The 14,632-nt window shown below is 45.5% G+C and overlaps 3 protein-coding genes across 7 annotated transcripts in view; 1 reads left to right on the top strand and 2 right to left on the bottom strand.

The window, feature by feature from the left end:
- The window catches only part of slc8a1a (solute carrier family 8 member 1a), a 10,248-nt gene extending 8,481 nt beyond the window's left edge, over nt 1-1,767 (bottom strand). For 2 of the 3 annotated variants that reach the window (XM_060047848.1, XM_060047850.1), the window contains exons 1-2: nt 1,607-1,767; nt 1-985 (exon numbers count right to left, since the gene is read on the bottom strand). The exon at nt 1-985 is cut by the window's left edge and continues 669 nt beyond it. In XM_060047848.1, the coding sequence (XP_059903831.1) occupies nt 1-938 (938 nt within the window). In that variant the 5' untranslated portion in view covers nt 939-985; nt 1,607-1,767. Of the gene's footprint in view, nt 1,044-1,606 lie in introns of all 3 variants that reach the window. The other variant, XM_060047849.1, reaches the window with a different exon arrangement.
- Nucleotides 1,768-5,168: 3,401 nt separating this feature from the next.
- On the bottom strand, nt 5,169-8,808 carry LOC132454507 (myelin and lymphocyte protein-like). Its single transcript, XM_060047914.1, has 4 exons — nt 8,393-8,808; nt 7,611-7,778; nt 6,858-6,983; nt 5,169-6,143 (listed from the first exon to the last, which is right to left on the bottom strand). The coding sequence occupies exons 1-4, from the start codon at nt 8,480-8,482 to the stop codon at nt 6,069-6,071; spliced, it is 459 nt and encodes a 152-aa protein (XP_059903897.1). The 5' UTR covers nt 8,483-8,808; the 3' UTR covers nt 5,169-6,068.
- A 2,786-nt stretch (nt 8,809-11,594) lies between these two features.
- On the top strand, nt 11,595-14,547 carry pgap4 (post-GPI attachment to proteins GalNAc transferase 4). 3 transcript variants are annotated; one of them, XM_060047897.1, is made up of 3 exons: nt 11,595-11,839; nt 12,157-12,231; nt 12,796-14,547. In XM_060047897.1, the coding sequence occupies exon 3, from the start codon at nt 12,866-12,868 to the stop codon at nt 14,054-14,056; it is 1,191 nt and encodes a 396-aa protein (XP_059903880.1). In that variant the 5' UTR covers nt 11,595-11,839; nt 12,157-12,231; nt 12,796-12,865; the 3' UTR covers nt 14,057-14,547. The 3 variants fall into 3 exon arrangements, with proteins under 3 accessions (XP_059903880.1, XP_059903881.1, XP_059903882.1); XM_060047898.1 differs by having other exon boundaries at nt 12,782-14,547; XM_060047899.1 differs by having other exon boundaries at nt 12,157-12,248; nt 12,782-14,547.
- Nucleotides 14,548-14,632: the final 85 nt, after the last annotated feature.

Raw genomic sequence — 14,632 nt, 5'->3', positions numbered from 1 at the left:
TAAACGGCGCAACTTCTCTCCCCCTCGTTCGCCTCCCCCCGGAGCTCCTCTACGCGGGGCACGGCCGTCTGTACGTCCATCTCCAGATCCGCCTTGGACAGGTGCTCGGGCTCTCCCTCCGTCTCAATGATCATCCCTTTGTGCCTGCCGGCTCTGTAGCGCTTGTGCATGTATTTGTAGAAGAGCAGCCGGCGGTCGGCGACGTAGGCGAAACCCACGCAGACGGGGAAAAAGCAAAGGGTGACCAGGCCCTCCCACACCTCCACGATCCCCGGGGAGATGACGGCCAGGATGAGGTACAGCCAGGTGTAGGCGAAGATGCTCCAGGCCGCGGTCACGAAGAACACGCGGAGGTGCTTGACCTTGCGGTGCTCCCCGTCCGGGATGACGGAGACACAGAGGCCGATGATGACAAACATGTTGAAGGCCGCGCTGCCCACGATGGTGTTGGGGCCCAGCTGGCCGGCGTTAAAGTCGTGCCCACAAACCTCCACCACAGACAGCAGGATCTCCGGGGCGGAGGAGCCCAGAGCCATGAGGGTGAGGTTGGAGACCGTCTCGTTCCAGACGCGTACCGTGGTCACCACCTTCTCTCCGTTGGCTTTCTTGATGGTGACCTGCCTCTCCTGGGAAGTGATGACCTCGATGGACGCCATGAAGCGGTCTGCGATGATGGACACCCCCAAGAACATGTACATCATGCCCAGGAAGTAGATGGCGGCTCTGGCGAGCTTCTCACCCAATGGGGGGTCCAGGGGAAGCCAAACAGGAAGGATGACTCCTGGCAGACAGTCTGTGTTTCCTCCACACTTGGTGCTGTTGGTGTCGGAGCTGTTGGTGACGGAGATCATTGCAGAGGAGGCTGCTAATGAAGCAGGGACGAAGAGGAGGAAGACAGTACAGGAAAGAAAGAGGGATGGTGTTCCAACTTCCCCCATGCCGACGCTGCTGGCTGCAGACCAAGTAGATGGTGATAGAAATCCTCCTGGAACGATAACCAGTGTAGAAGAAGACAGGCTTTAAATGTTGCTGGTGTGGTATATCTAGAGGCATTCATAAAAGGAAGTCAGCATCAACTCATTCTAGGCAAATTTGGATATTTAAAAGTTAAAACACATTCAAATGTTGTCATTTCAATGTATATTTGGACTGTCTTCTATTACACCGATACAGTTATAGAAGATAAATAATTAAATACTTTAACTTTTATCCTGAGGAAATTCATGTTTTCCAGTAGCATCAGACAACAAAAGATAATTAAGACAAATAAGCATTTTGGGTCTTCAGCTGTAAGGAATCTACCATTCTATCACCTGAATATGAACAGTGGCTTGATATCAAATGAATATAATGGAAAAAAATACTTGTAAAAAATCATTATAGAGGCATTTATGAACACAATTGGGCAATTGTTGACAGTTGATGACGAAAAAAAGCTCTCTGGAAATCTAAATCTGCAGCACTCCCGAAATAATATTGTAGACAAATTGATTTGTACAGAGTGGAAATAGAAAAGTCTTTGTCGGTGCACTATTAGTTTAGGGGCCTGTACTTCTTTCGGAGAAATGTTAACATTGACGTGAGCAAGCGAAGAATGGGAGCCTACCTGGATGTCAAAGAGAAGAGGAGATGCAGGAGATGGTATGAGGTACTTGGAGAATAAGGTATCTAGAAGAAAACTGTACAGACAAAGGTTCTCCTGGTCAGCTGGGGCTGAAAAGGCTGTACTGACCTAGCGCTACCCAACTGCTCTCCGGGGGAAGGGGAGGAGGTGGAGGTGGAGGAGGAGGAGGAGGAGGAGGAAGAGGAGCAGGGGGAGGAGGTGGAGGAGGAGGTGCAAGGAGAGGTGGGGAACTCTGTTTGATAAGGACTCTAAATTTAACATAACTAGTCTGAAAATACTTCCCGTTATCTCTAATGCAGTCCCAGCAGGAGCTGTCCCCGACCGTACAAGGAGCAGAGGAGAAACACACACACACACACACACACACACACACACACACACACACGCACACACACACACACGCACACACACACACACACACGCACGCACGCACGCACGCACGCACGCACGCACGCACGCACGCACGCACGCGCACACACACACACACACACACACACACACACACACACACACACACACACACACACACACACACACACGCACACACACGCACGCACACACACACACACACACACACACACACACACACACACACACACACACACACACACACGCACGCACACACGCACACACACACACACACACACACACACACACACACACGCACACACGCACACGCGCGCACACACACACACACACACACACACACACACACACACACACACACACACACACACACACACACACACACACACACACACACACACACACACACACACACACACACACACACACACACACTGGAACAACAGGAGTAATGTCAGAACTCAGCACCTCCCCCTCTCCTACTGTAGGTGAATTAAACCCTACCCTGACGAGCCGCTGGAGTACATGCTGTGACACCTCACAAGCCGATTCAAACAGACACCATACCAAACGACCCTCAAAATCCCCCTCCACAGCAGATCATACCAAGGGCAGTGTTCTAGCGGTTCTAGGAGAGGGTTCTAGTGGGTTCTAGGGCAGAGCTCTAGCAGGTTATAGGGGATGGTTCTAGCAGTATATAGGGGAATGTTCTAGCCGGTTCTAGGAGAGGGTTCTAGCAGGTTATAGGGGAGTGTTCTAGCAGGTTATATGGGGGGGTTCTAGGGGAGTATTCTAGCAGTATCTAGGGAAATGTTCTAGCAGGTTATAGGGGAGATTCAGTTGGTACTAGGGCAGTGTTCTAGTGGGTTCTAGGGCAGTGTTCTAGTGGGTTCTAGGGCAGTGTTCTAGTGGGTTCTAGGGCAGTGTTCTAGTGGGTTCTAGGGCAGTGTTCTAGTGGGTTCTAGGCAGTGTTCTAGTGGGTTCTAGGGCTGTGTTCTAGTGGGTTCTAGGGCAGTGTTCTAGTGGGTTCTAGGCAGTGTTCTAGTGGGTTCTAGGGCTGTGTTCTAGTGGGTTCTAGGGCAGTGTTCTAGTGGGTTCTAGGGCAGTGTTCTAGTGGGTTCTAGGCAGTGTTCTAGTGGGTTCTAGGGCAGTGTTCTAGTGGGTTCTAGGGCAGTGTTCTAGTGGGTTCTAGGGCAGTGTTCTAGTGGGTACTAGGGCAGTGTTCTAGTGGGTTCTAGGGCAGTGTTCTAGTGGGTACTAGGGCAGTGTTCTAGTGGGTTCTAGGGCAGTGTTCTAGTGGGTTCTAGGGCAGTGTTCTAATGGGTTCTAGGGCTGTGTTTTAGCGGGTTCTAGGGCAGTGTTCTAGTGGGTTCTAGGGCAGTGTTCTAGTGGGTTCTAGGGGAGTGTTATAGTTGGTTCTAGGGCAGTGTTCTAGTGGGTTCTAGGGCAGTGTTCTAGTGGGTTCTAGGGCAGTGTTCTAGTGGGTTCTAGGGCAGTGTTCTAGTGGGTTCTAGGGCAGTGTTCTAGTGGGTTCTAGGGCAGTGTTCTAGTGGGTTCTAGGGCAGTGTTCTAGTGGGTTCTAGGGCAGTGTTCTAGTGGGTTCTAGGCAGTGTTCTAGTGGGTTCTAGGGCAGTGTTCTAGTGGGTTCTAGGGCAGTGTTCTAGTGGGTTCTAGGCAGTGTTCTAGTGGGTTCTAGGGCTGTGTTTTAGCGGGTTCTAGGGCAGTGTTCTAGTGGGTTCTAGGGCAGTGTTCTAGTGGGTTCTAGGGCTGTGTTTTAGCGGGTTCTTGGGCACTGTTACAGTTGGTTCTAGGGCAGTGTTATAGTAATAAACCCAGTGTAGTAAATGTCGGCTGAACCCCTAAGCTGCTCATTAAATGTTAAAACACGTCAACAGCATCGCTGCGACCTCTGCAACACGATCCTCAGCGTTAGTTCCCATGGAAACAAGAATAGCAGCGAGGCCGTCGCCGTGGTGCTGTCGGGGCGACATGAGCCGGACACTCGTTAGGCGTTTTGTGGCAGAGGTTGTCCTGGGTCCTTCTAGATGTAGGTGTAGCTAGGTTCATATTCAGGCCTAGTTTTGTTAGGGTTTAAATCTATAGGTTTAGGTATATATATATATTAGATGTATAGATTCCGGTTTGGGTATAGATTAGGGTTTGGGACAGACATACAGACAAATAGTATGGTATACATTGATAAGTGTATGGATAGATTAGGGTATGGACAGATTTGGGTAAGAGTTTAGATAGAAAAGGGCATGATACATTTGTGAATAGCTCGATTAGCGTATAGAGATAGATCAGGTTATAGATAGAATGGGTATACATAGACAAAGGTTGAGGTAGATAGATCAGGTTATAGATAACAGTATATATGGATGAGGGTATAGACAGATGAGGGTATATCTATGAGGGCATAGATTGTTTAATGTATAGATAGATGGACTAGAATATAGGTTACGGTATAGGTCCATCAGGTCATAGATAGATTAAGGTATCCATAGATTAGGGTATACATAGATGAGGGTATGCATAGACTAAGGTTAAGGTATAGATCAGGTTATAGATTACTGTGTAGATAGATGAAGGTATGGATCAGGATATAGATTAGATTAGTTATAGATAGATTAGGGTATAGAGAGCATAAGGTTCAGGGTAGATGTATCAGGGTATAGATAAATAAGGATATAGGTAGAGTTAGGTTTAGGCAGACAGTTTAGGGTTATTTATACTGAGTTTAGATTTAAGTGCACCAACAGTGACCTGGTTCCCATGATTTTAGAAGAAGAAAGGAGAGGGAGGGAGATGCTGTCTGTATTATGGTGATTAAAGAAGAGGAAGAGAGAGGGATATGGTGTGATGTATTGTGGTTTCACCAGGGACTGTGAACTGCTGTGAAAGGCTCACAGAAAGTAGAGTAGATTAAAAAACTGCTTCTCGGTAGTGAGAAAGACCTGCTGACTGCATGGTATCAGAGACGCATCCGCAACTAGACTGCAGCACTACTCCTTGTACTACACGAATACACCACAAGGGGATGTCTTTGAGCTAATAGCTCCCCTTTTAAAACATTTTTATTTTATTTTTTGCATATACCATGCTGTTGGTTGTTGCTGATGTTGTTGTATTTTATTGATTACGGCAGCTCACAAAAACAAATCATGCTCAGAAGACATCAGAGAATCACATTTAATGTTCAATGAACTCAGCTGTTGTAAAAATATATAAAAAAAAACGACAGCAAAGGTAATACAAAGAGGTCGAACTCTGCTGCATTTGGTGTAGTTGATCATCTCTCTTTTAACAAACATTTACAACAATAGAAAACAAGCTGTGTGGGAACATTTTCGAAAACTTCAAACCTTAACCCAGTTATAAAAAACAATCTCAGTATTTGCACTAAAAGCACCTTTAACTGAATAGTTAATTACTTTTTTTGTATGTACTGTATGTGTAGTAGCATATCATAGGACTGCATGTAAAGAAGATGGACTACTGCGCGTGCATTCCAGTATGTTTCATTAGAGATGGATGGAACGTTTTTAAGTATTGTTGAAAGGGGGAGCGTACCTATGTTCCCCGGGTCCTATGTTCCCCGCTTTGCATGTGATCGGGGACCATAGGACCCTGTGAGCAAATCTTTTTTTCGTAGGATGGTAGGGGCAAGTACCGCCTTTTTTCGCCTCTGATTCGCCTGTGATTGGTTAGAATGCCTCTCCTCCAATTGGTTATGGTTAGGGTTAGGTTTAGGGTTAACCCTCACCCTAACCCTAACTATAACCCTAAACCTGACCCTAACCCTTTGCACCCGGGGAACATAGGATCTGGGGAACATAGGGATGACCCCGTTGAAAGGCTCGCTAGCTAAATTAATAGCCTAGGGATAAATTGATATTAGGATAGTTAGCTATTATTAGTCATTAGGCTAGCCAGAACCAGAATCATTAGGTTAGTTAGCTAGATCCAGATTTATTAGGCTAGCCAGAACCAGATTCACTGGAACCAGTTCATAAGGTGGAGGTAGAGTTCCAGTGGGTGTAGCTAGGGCTCTGGTGGAGTTGGACAGGAGGAAGGCTTAGAAAGACTTCCAGCGTATGGCCGACAGGATGGTGTGGACAAAGTAAAGGAGCGTGGCCACGTAGGAAAAGACCTGCAGCATGGGGAGACAAACAGCAGCACATTGTTAATACAATACTACAGCCCTCAGGAGGCCTTAGCACGTACGAGAGTACGATACTACTGTACTAAAGCACCAAGAAGACATATGCACGTTGATATACAATGCTACAGCGCTCAGCAGTAATAAGCACACTGAGAGTACAATACTACAAAACTACATCACCCAGGATAAACTAGCACATTGACAATACTACAATACTACAGCACTCAGGGGACATTAGCATGTTGGCAGAACATTACTACAACACTACAACACCAAAGAGACATAACCACATTGACAGTACATCACTACCATACTCTTTACCTAATAACCATAAGGATGTATAACACTACCAAGGGGACAGCAGCATGTTATTAATAATACAGTATCCAATATATCTAGCTGGTAGTAATTAGTTAAGAGTTAAAACTTATTATTGTGACTTACCAAAGCAGACATATCCCGCTGATAGATAATAGTAATAGTAATAGTTAATCATAAAAAGTTACTAGTTATTATTTATTACTAAATAGTAATTGGTCTAACTCGCCACAGCAGAGATATACAGCTGGTTGTGATTAGTTCATGGTTACACGTTGATAGTAAATAGTCAGTCAAAAGCAATAATTGTGACTCCTGACAGCAGAAATATCATAGTGGTATTTAATAGTTATTAGTGAACTAACTGTTACTAGTGTGACTCACCACAGCAGATATATCCAGCTGGTAGTTCAGAAAAATGCTCCCATCCTTCATCTCTATAGTTACTCTGGCGAGTGCAACAGAGGCACTGAGGTAGAAGAAGGCAGCGATGCCGTGGTACACAAAGTCCTGACGGCACAGAGAAGAGAAGGACCAAGTCAGAGAGGAGGAACCAGCAGGGGGGAGTGTTGGGGATTAAACACTAATGGTATAAATGTTGGATCACTCTCTGGTGATTAAACACTAATGGTATAAATGTTGGATCACTCTCTGGTGATTAAACACTCATGTTATAAATGTTGGATCACTCTCTGGTGATCAAACACACATGTTATAAATGTTGGATCACTCTCTGGTGATCAAACACACATGTTATAAATGTTGGATCACTCTCTGGTGATCAACCACTCATGTTATAAATGTTGGATCACTCTCTGGTGATCAAACACACATGTTATAAACGTTGGATCACTCTCTGGTGATCAAACACACATGTTATAAACGTTGGATCACTCTCTGGTGATCAACCATTCATGGTATAAATGTTGGATCACTCTCTGGTGATTAAACACTAATGGTATAAACGTTGGATCACTCTCTGGTGATCAACCATTCATGTTATAAATGTTGGATCACTCTCTGGTGATCAAACAATGATGTTATAAATGCGGATCACTCTGGTGAATAAACACTCATGTTATAAATGTTGGATCACATGTTGTAAAGTTTTAAATGATGGTTTAAAGAGCTCCGTACTGCAGCAGCCCAGCCGGGTTTGTTGTGATGTGCCCCGCAGGCGAACAGCACCATCCAGAGGAAGGTCACGACGAAGCAGAAGACGGAGACGAACATCACCCAGCCCTGAGGGTTGGCTGGGACGACCAGCGAGGAGGCCACCAGGATCCAGACAAGGCCTCCAAACACCTCCAGGACACAACCACATGAACCATCACTAAACCATAAACACCCTGGTCTGAGTTGGATCTGTTTAAATGGTTAGCGGCTGGGGAGTCTACTGTACAGGTAACATCACCTGGAGGTCCTGTTGTACTAGTGGTGAGTTAGTCTACTGTACAGGTAACATAGCCTGGAGGTCCTGTTGTACTAGTGGTGAGTTAGTCTACAGGTAACATCACCTGGAGGTCCTGTTGTACTAGTGGTGAGTTAGTCTACTGTACAGGTAACATAGCCTGGAGGTCCTGTTGTACTAGTGGTGAGTTAGTCTACAGGTAACATCACCTGGAGGTCCTGTTGTACTCTACAGGTTACCATCAACATACCAGTCCCCATAATTATGAAAATCCTGAGGAGTGGTGATTAAGGGTTAGGGTTAGTGGTGAATGCTAGTATGCCAGTCAAAGTTTTCCCGTACATCTTTAATAAATAAATAAAATCAAACGTACTTAGCAAAATTCAAATTTTTTGGTAAATAATATGTATTCAAACAGATCAGGAACTAGCATTAAGCAACTCCTTGTTATGAATCAATAAAACAGCAATCATATTTAATATGAACCCTGAGAGAATATAGAACCTACCAGTTCTGGGAGATAGAAAATATCGGGAAGGCAGGTAAATATTCCAATCCCACTGGGAAGCGTTCCCAAGGGGGCTGCGTTGGATGCCATTGCTGCGTCTTCACACCTGAGCAGTCTCGACACCTCAGCTGAGCGATCGTCACACCTCGACTGAGGGAGGCAGCTGGACGACAGCCGTTGTCTCAGGGCAACCAGACAACAGGTAAAACTGGAAATCCCATGACACGGTCGACACAATCAAATACGAAGATGTTTCGTCATTTGTAATCGATGGACAAACCCCACCTAGGTATGTTTATCTCGAGGAATACCTCTGTGAACGGAACAAAGCCAACAAGCAGCTAGGTTGTAACCAAGCACTACACTCATACACTGCAACCAAACACTACAACAACAACAACAACAACAACAACATGAGAGAAACACCACAACCATAAATAATGGGATAAGGGAAACCTCTCGGAAATATAATTTAATATCTATATCTATATATATATATATATACAAGCATATTTATATTCCTATACAAGCATATTTATATTTGTATAAAAAAATATTTATATATTAATAAATCGAGCAAACATAGAACTAGATCTACTGGGAGCATTGATCCTTTTCTTTATCTTCTGGTCGACGATGGTCCTCACTTTATCTACAGGTAGATGATGGTCATACCTCATCTACTGGTAGACAATGGTCCTAACCTTTATCTGCTGATAGACGATGGTCCTAACCTTTATCTACGGGTAGACGATGGTCCTAATCTTTATCTACTGGTAGACAATGGTCCTTCATAACCTTTATATACTGGTAGACGATGTTCATAACCTTTATCTACTGGTAGACGATGGTCCTAACCCTTATCTACTGGTAGACGATGGTCCTTCATAACCTTTATCTACTGGTAGACGATGGTCCTAACCTTTATCTACTGGTAGACGATGCTCCTGCACAACCTTGATCTACTGGTAGTCGATGGTCCTAATCTTTATCTGCTGGTAGGCGATGGTCATACTTTATCTACTGGTAGACGATGGTCCTAGTCTTATCTAGTGGTAGGCGATGTTCCTAAACTTAATCTAATAGTAGACGATGGGCCTAACATTTATCTACTGGTAGACGATGATCCATCTTAACGTTTATCTACTGGTAGCGATGGTCCTAACCTAATCTACTGGTAGGCGATGGGCCTTAGCTTTATCTACTGGTGGACGATGGTAACTCATCAGCTTTATCTACTGGTGGACGATGGTCCTTCATAACCTTTATCTACTGGTAGACAATGGTAACTCGTAAGCGTTATCTACTGGTAGACGATGGTCCCTCATTAACTTTATCTATTCATCACAGCAAACAGGAGAATTTATTTTTTCCTCCGCTGAGCACAAGGGATGGATGGCTGGATGGATATTTATTGATTAATAGTTGTTGAATTATATTTAAAAAGCAATAAATAGTTTTCCTACAAATATACAAGAATGTGATGAAGTATATTGGCTTTGTTCTCATTTCCCTGTTTTGTTCCCCTAGTAATAATCTCCATGGAGTTTTAAAGGTGTCAGAGAAACACTTCAGATAAGAGCTGAAGTATCAGCTTTCCTGCTACTGTTATCCGACACCCCAGCCGGTCACGGACAGACCATAATATCCCAGCCTGTCGAGGACAGACCCTAACTCACCACTAACCAAAGCTGGTCCAAGGCCGACCATAATACACAACTACTAACCTCAGCCGGTCCAGGACTAACCATTTTACCCCATTTTTTTTTTTTACCCCATAACCATTTTTTTTTATCCAGGACAGACCATAATATCCCACTACTCACCTTAGCCAGTACAGGACAGACCATAATACCCCATCCTGTCCAGGAAAGACCATAATATCCAAAGCGGTCTAGGATAGACCCTAGTACCTCACCACTAACCCAAGCTGGTCCAAGATAATAATACCCCACTACTAACTCCAGCCATCCAGGACAGACCATAATACCCCAGCTGGTCTAGGCAGACCATAACACCCCGGTACTTACCCCAGCCGGTCTAGGCAGACCATAATACCCCAATACTAACCCCAATCAGTCTAGGCAGACCATAATACCCAAGCCGGTCCAGGTCGGACCGTAATATACATATTAAATTTACAGAAGTTCTTATCCAGAGCCAATTTATCCAGAACCTTTCATCTTTAGTGAGTGACTAAATATGAAAGGTTGGTTATTTGTTGGCTAAATATTAAACAACGTTAGTTGTTGCCCAAAGCAGAAAGCAGGTTAGTGGTTAAACAAGTGGAAGCAGGTTCATCGTCGACTGAAGATGAAAGGTTGGTTGTAGACTGGAGATTGGAGCAGGTTAACTAAAGTGAAAAGCAGTTTCATTGTTGAATGAAGATTGACGCAGGTTAGTGGTTAAGTTGAAAGCAGGTTCATGTTGCATGAAGATGAGAGGTTGGTTGTTGACTGGAGATTGAAGCAGGTTAGTGGTTGAGTAAACCTGGATTGAAGGGTAGAAGCAATGTAGAGACTCGAGTCACTCCCTGTCGTCTGTGGGCGCCGCTCCATCGAGATATGATCCGCTGAAGCATTGGTGGCATTCCTGTTGGCTGCTGCGGACGTAATCAAAGGGACAAAAGAGGACAGATGTTGGTTGAGATGTCGTGCATAGATAGACTTAGCCCCTTCTATTGGTTGTTTCATCCTAGTTTGATGATCTCATTAAGTTATTTGTGGCTGATGCTAAAAGATATCAACAGTGGTATGAGGCGTTTAACATTTATCCTCATGCACTAAGAAGATATTGGCGTGATAAAATATGACCTTCTAACACTCATAAACCTACTGACCCTAACCCTACTACCCTTCTACTAACGAGAACCCTGCTAACCCCTCTAACCCCTAACCCTATACCCTACTAACCTTGACACTAAAAGTCCTCCATTCCATACTAACCATAACCCTACTACACTACTTACTTACCCTACTACCCCTACCACAAACCATCCTAACCCATAGGTTGAGTAGGGTTAGGAGGGTTTGTGTTAAACTCACAGCCAGCCTGACTTATGAGTCGGCTTATAAACAGCATTTTCTAAATTACCAGATTTAAATAGCTTAAAAATTGAAGAATAACAGAGTTTTTAGAGGTACTTTGCCATCTAGTGGCAAATCCAGAGTTGGTCAGAAGTGCTTTTGGGGCCATTACGGTAAGACGTGCTGCGTGCGGCAGCGCTACCGTAAGAGACGTCAGCTACAATCATACGGAAGTTACTCACTGCGGGTCAATTATTTTGTTACAATGTAAATATTAATGCTCTCACATGCGTGTCTATTAATCAGTAACAATGTTAATATTAATGTTCTCCCGGTGGGTCTATTCCTTTTGTACAATGCTAATATTCAAGTGTTATCGAAGCGAAAGAGGAGTTGACGTTTGACGCCTAACCCTTTCAAGGTAAGAATTCATACTATTGTAAACATTCGACTTATATATCTGTTGTCTAAGCAAATACACAGGATAAAATGGATTCAAACCCGGTCCACATAGTCTCTATGTCGAAAGGTATGTCCGTCTATAGTATTTGTCTAAAATGTCTAGTCTCTAGTGTCAACGTCTACAAAGTCTAGTCTAGTGTCAATGTCTACAATGCCTCTGTCTCTAGGTCTATACCTGTCTATTGTCTCTATGTCTATAGTCAATGTATGTATTCTATTTGTCTATGTCTATATCTGTTTATTATATGTGTCAATCTCTATTATCTATTTCTATAGCTATTGCTGTGAAAGACCACCAGGTGAGAGAGACCACCAAGTGAGAGTGACCACCAGGGGGCGAGAGACCACCAGGTGAGATAGACCATCAGGTGAGAGACTACCAGGTTAGAGACCACCAGGTGAGATAGACTACCCGGTGAGATAGACCACCAGGTGAGAGACTACCAGGTGAGAAGATAGTGTCTCCCCCCCCCCCCCCCAAATCAAGGCAGGTTTGTTTTCTGTCTTAACTATGCAATCAGGGACAGAAAATACAATAATAAAGCCTACAATACCTAACTGGTGTTCTGAAGATAACTGAAGGGTTAACTGTTCCTATTTTTACGGCCATATAAACTCAATTATGAACATATTAACTTTGTAATTAACTGCGTTATGAACATTTTAACTGTGTTACCAACATAATAACTGTGTTACCATCAAATTAACTGTGCCACTAACCATATTAACTGTGTTAATTAACACAGTTAATATGGTTAAGTCACTAACCTAAAGAATAAGGCTAAAATGTTAATAAGTTGATAACACAGCTAATAGGATGGTGTTGCCGACCTATTAGCTGTGTTACGAATGTGTACTCTTACATTTACTTTTCAACGTGTTTCATCTTCCATTTCCACAGAAACCAAAGAAAAGGTGGAGCCTGTGACCTCCGGCCTGTGACCTCCGGCCTGTGACCTCCGGCCAGTGTCGAGGGGCAGGTGTGATGGAGTGCCTCCGCCGGGTGAGGAGGCGATGGCCCAAGGACCTGCTCCTGCGCGTGCGTTCCCGGCCCGCGGGCCAGGCCTTGCTCCTGTGCGTGCTGACCTTCGGCGTGCTGCTGCCGCTGCTGTGCCAGCGGATGCTCTACTCCTACTACTTCCTCAGACCCTGGTACCTGGAGCCCCGCAGCGAGGCGGCCCTCCAGGAAAGCTACCGCCGCGGTCAGGGAGCTCTGAGCTTCTGGCAGAAAGACACGGGGGCCCGCGCCGTCCAGACCCAGCTTGAGCCTCACCTGCTGGTTACCGTGGTGACAGCCAGGCGTACAGAGGCGCGGGACTACCACTACCTCCTGCAGGTGATGCAGCAGCTGGCGGGCCTTCTGGCCTCCTGCAGTGGGGAGCGTTGTGCCCAGGTTCTGCTGTGCGACGTGGAAAGCGATCCCAAGGCGAACGAGGACTTGGCCTTACTGGAGGGAAGGTTCCAGACGGTGAGGAGGTCTGCCGAGGAGAGGAGGAGGATGAGCGAGGAGGCCGTGAACACATTTGAGAAGGAGAAGAGGGACTATGTGTTCTGTCTCAAGAAGGGATGGGAGCTGCTCAGGCCTAAGAACGTGGTGGTCCTCGAGGACGATGCGTGGCCGCGGCCAGACTTCTTCCCTGTGATCCAGGACCTGTTGTCCCGGAGCTTCTCCAGCGGCACCCTCTACATCAAGCTGTACCACCCAGAGAGACTGCAGCGCTACTGGAACCCAGAGCCGTACCGTCTGCTGGAGTGGCTGGGCCTGGGCCTCCTGGCCTCCTCGTTGCTCCTCCTGGTGCTCCCCTACTGCTCCTCCTTCTCCTTCACGCTCAGACACCTGCTGTTCTTCAGCGTGTACACCATGGCGCTGGCGGAGCTGGTGGGGAGGCACTACCTGCTGGAGCTGCGGCGGGCGTCGCCCCAGCTCTACGCCGTGTCCCCGGCCACAGAGTGCTGCACGCCGGCCATGCTGTACCCGGGGAACGCCTCGCTGCGAGCCGCCCGCTATCTGGACGGCTCCTTCTGCGTCAAGGGCCTAGCCAAGGACCTGGTCCTGTTCCGCATGGCGCGCTCCTTCCCCGGGGAGAGGGCGCACAGCCTGGAGCCCAACCTCGTTGCACACATCGGGGCCTTCTCCTCGGTGAGGCCCAACCCCCTCAGGCCCAGCCTGCTCTGAGAGGAAGCTTCACTCGAGATCTACTTGCTGTTGCTCTCGTCTAAAGCTCCAATCCATCATAAATATCAAAATCAAACTCGCTGTGCCTTAAAGCTCAACCAATCAAACGATGTGTCTGTCTTCTTAGAATTTCAAGCTTCCGTCTTGGAATTTTGTGCGGAAATTAATAATTTTTGGCCTTGTGAAGGGATGAATGTATGTTCTGAGCTGTTTGGGTGATGTTCCCATTCTCAGGTCTCTACCATGGATGAGCTACTAGTCATGTCTTTTCTTTATATCCATATAGCTTGTTTCTCAACCAATACCATGTGGCTTTGAAATGTGATATTCTGTCTTTTTCACCAGCACAGAAAACATAGCTGGATGGGTTAATCATTTGGTCTAATACCAAGCTTTTTAATACAGGAACATATTTCCAGTTCAAAATAAGAGTTTTTTTCTGTCTTGAGGAATATTATATTTGAATAAATACAATTACAATTAAAATGTTATCCGCCTTTTTAATGTATTATTTCTAATAAACTACAACAGATGGGATTTTTATATAAATGGTTATCAAAATGAATTATTAAGAAA

The sequence above is a fragment of the Gadus macrocephalus genome, chromosome 3 (assembly GCF_031168955.1).
Source record: "Gadus macrocephalus chromosome 3, ASM3116895v1".
In the NCBI taxonomy this organism is placed as follows: Eukaryota; Metazoa; Chordata; class Actinopteri; order Gadiformes; family Gadidae; genus Gadus; species Gadus macrocephalus.
The sequence above is the reverse complement of the archived record's forward strand: the minus strand, read 5'-3'. Positions and strand labels throughout refer to the sequence as shown.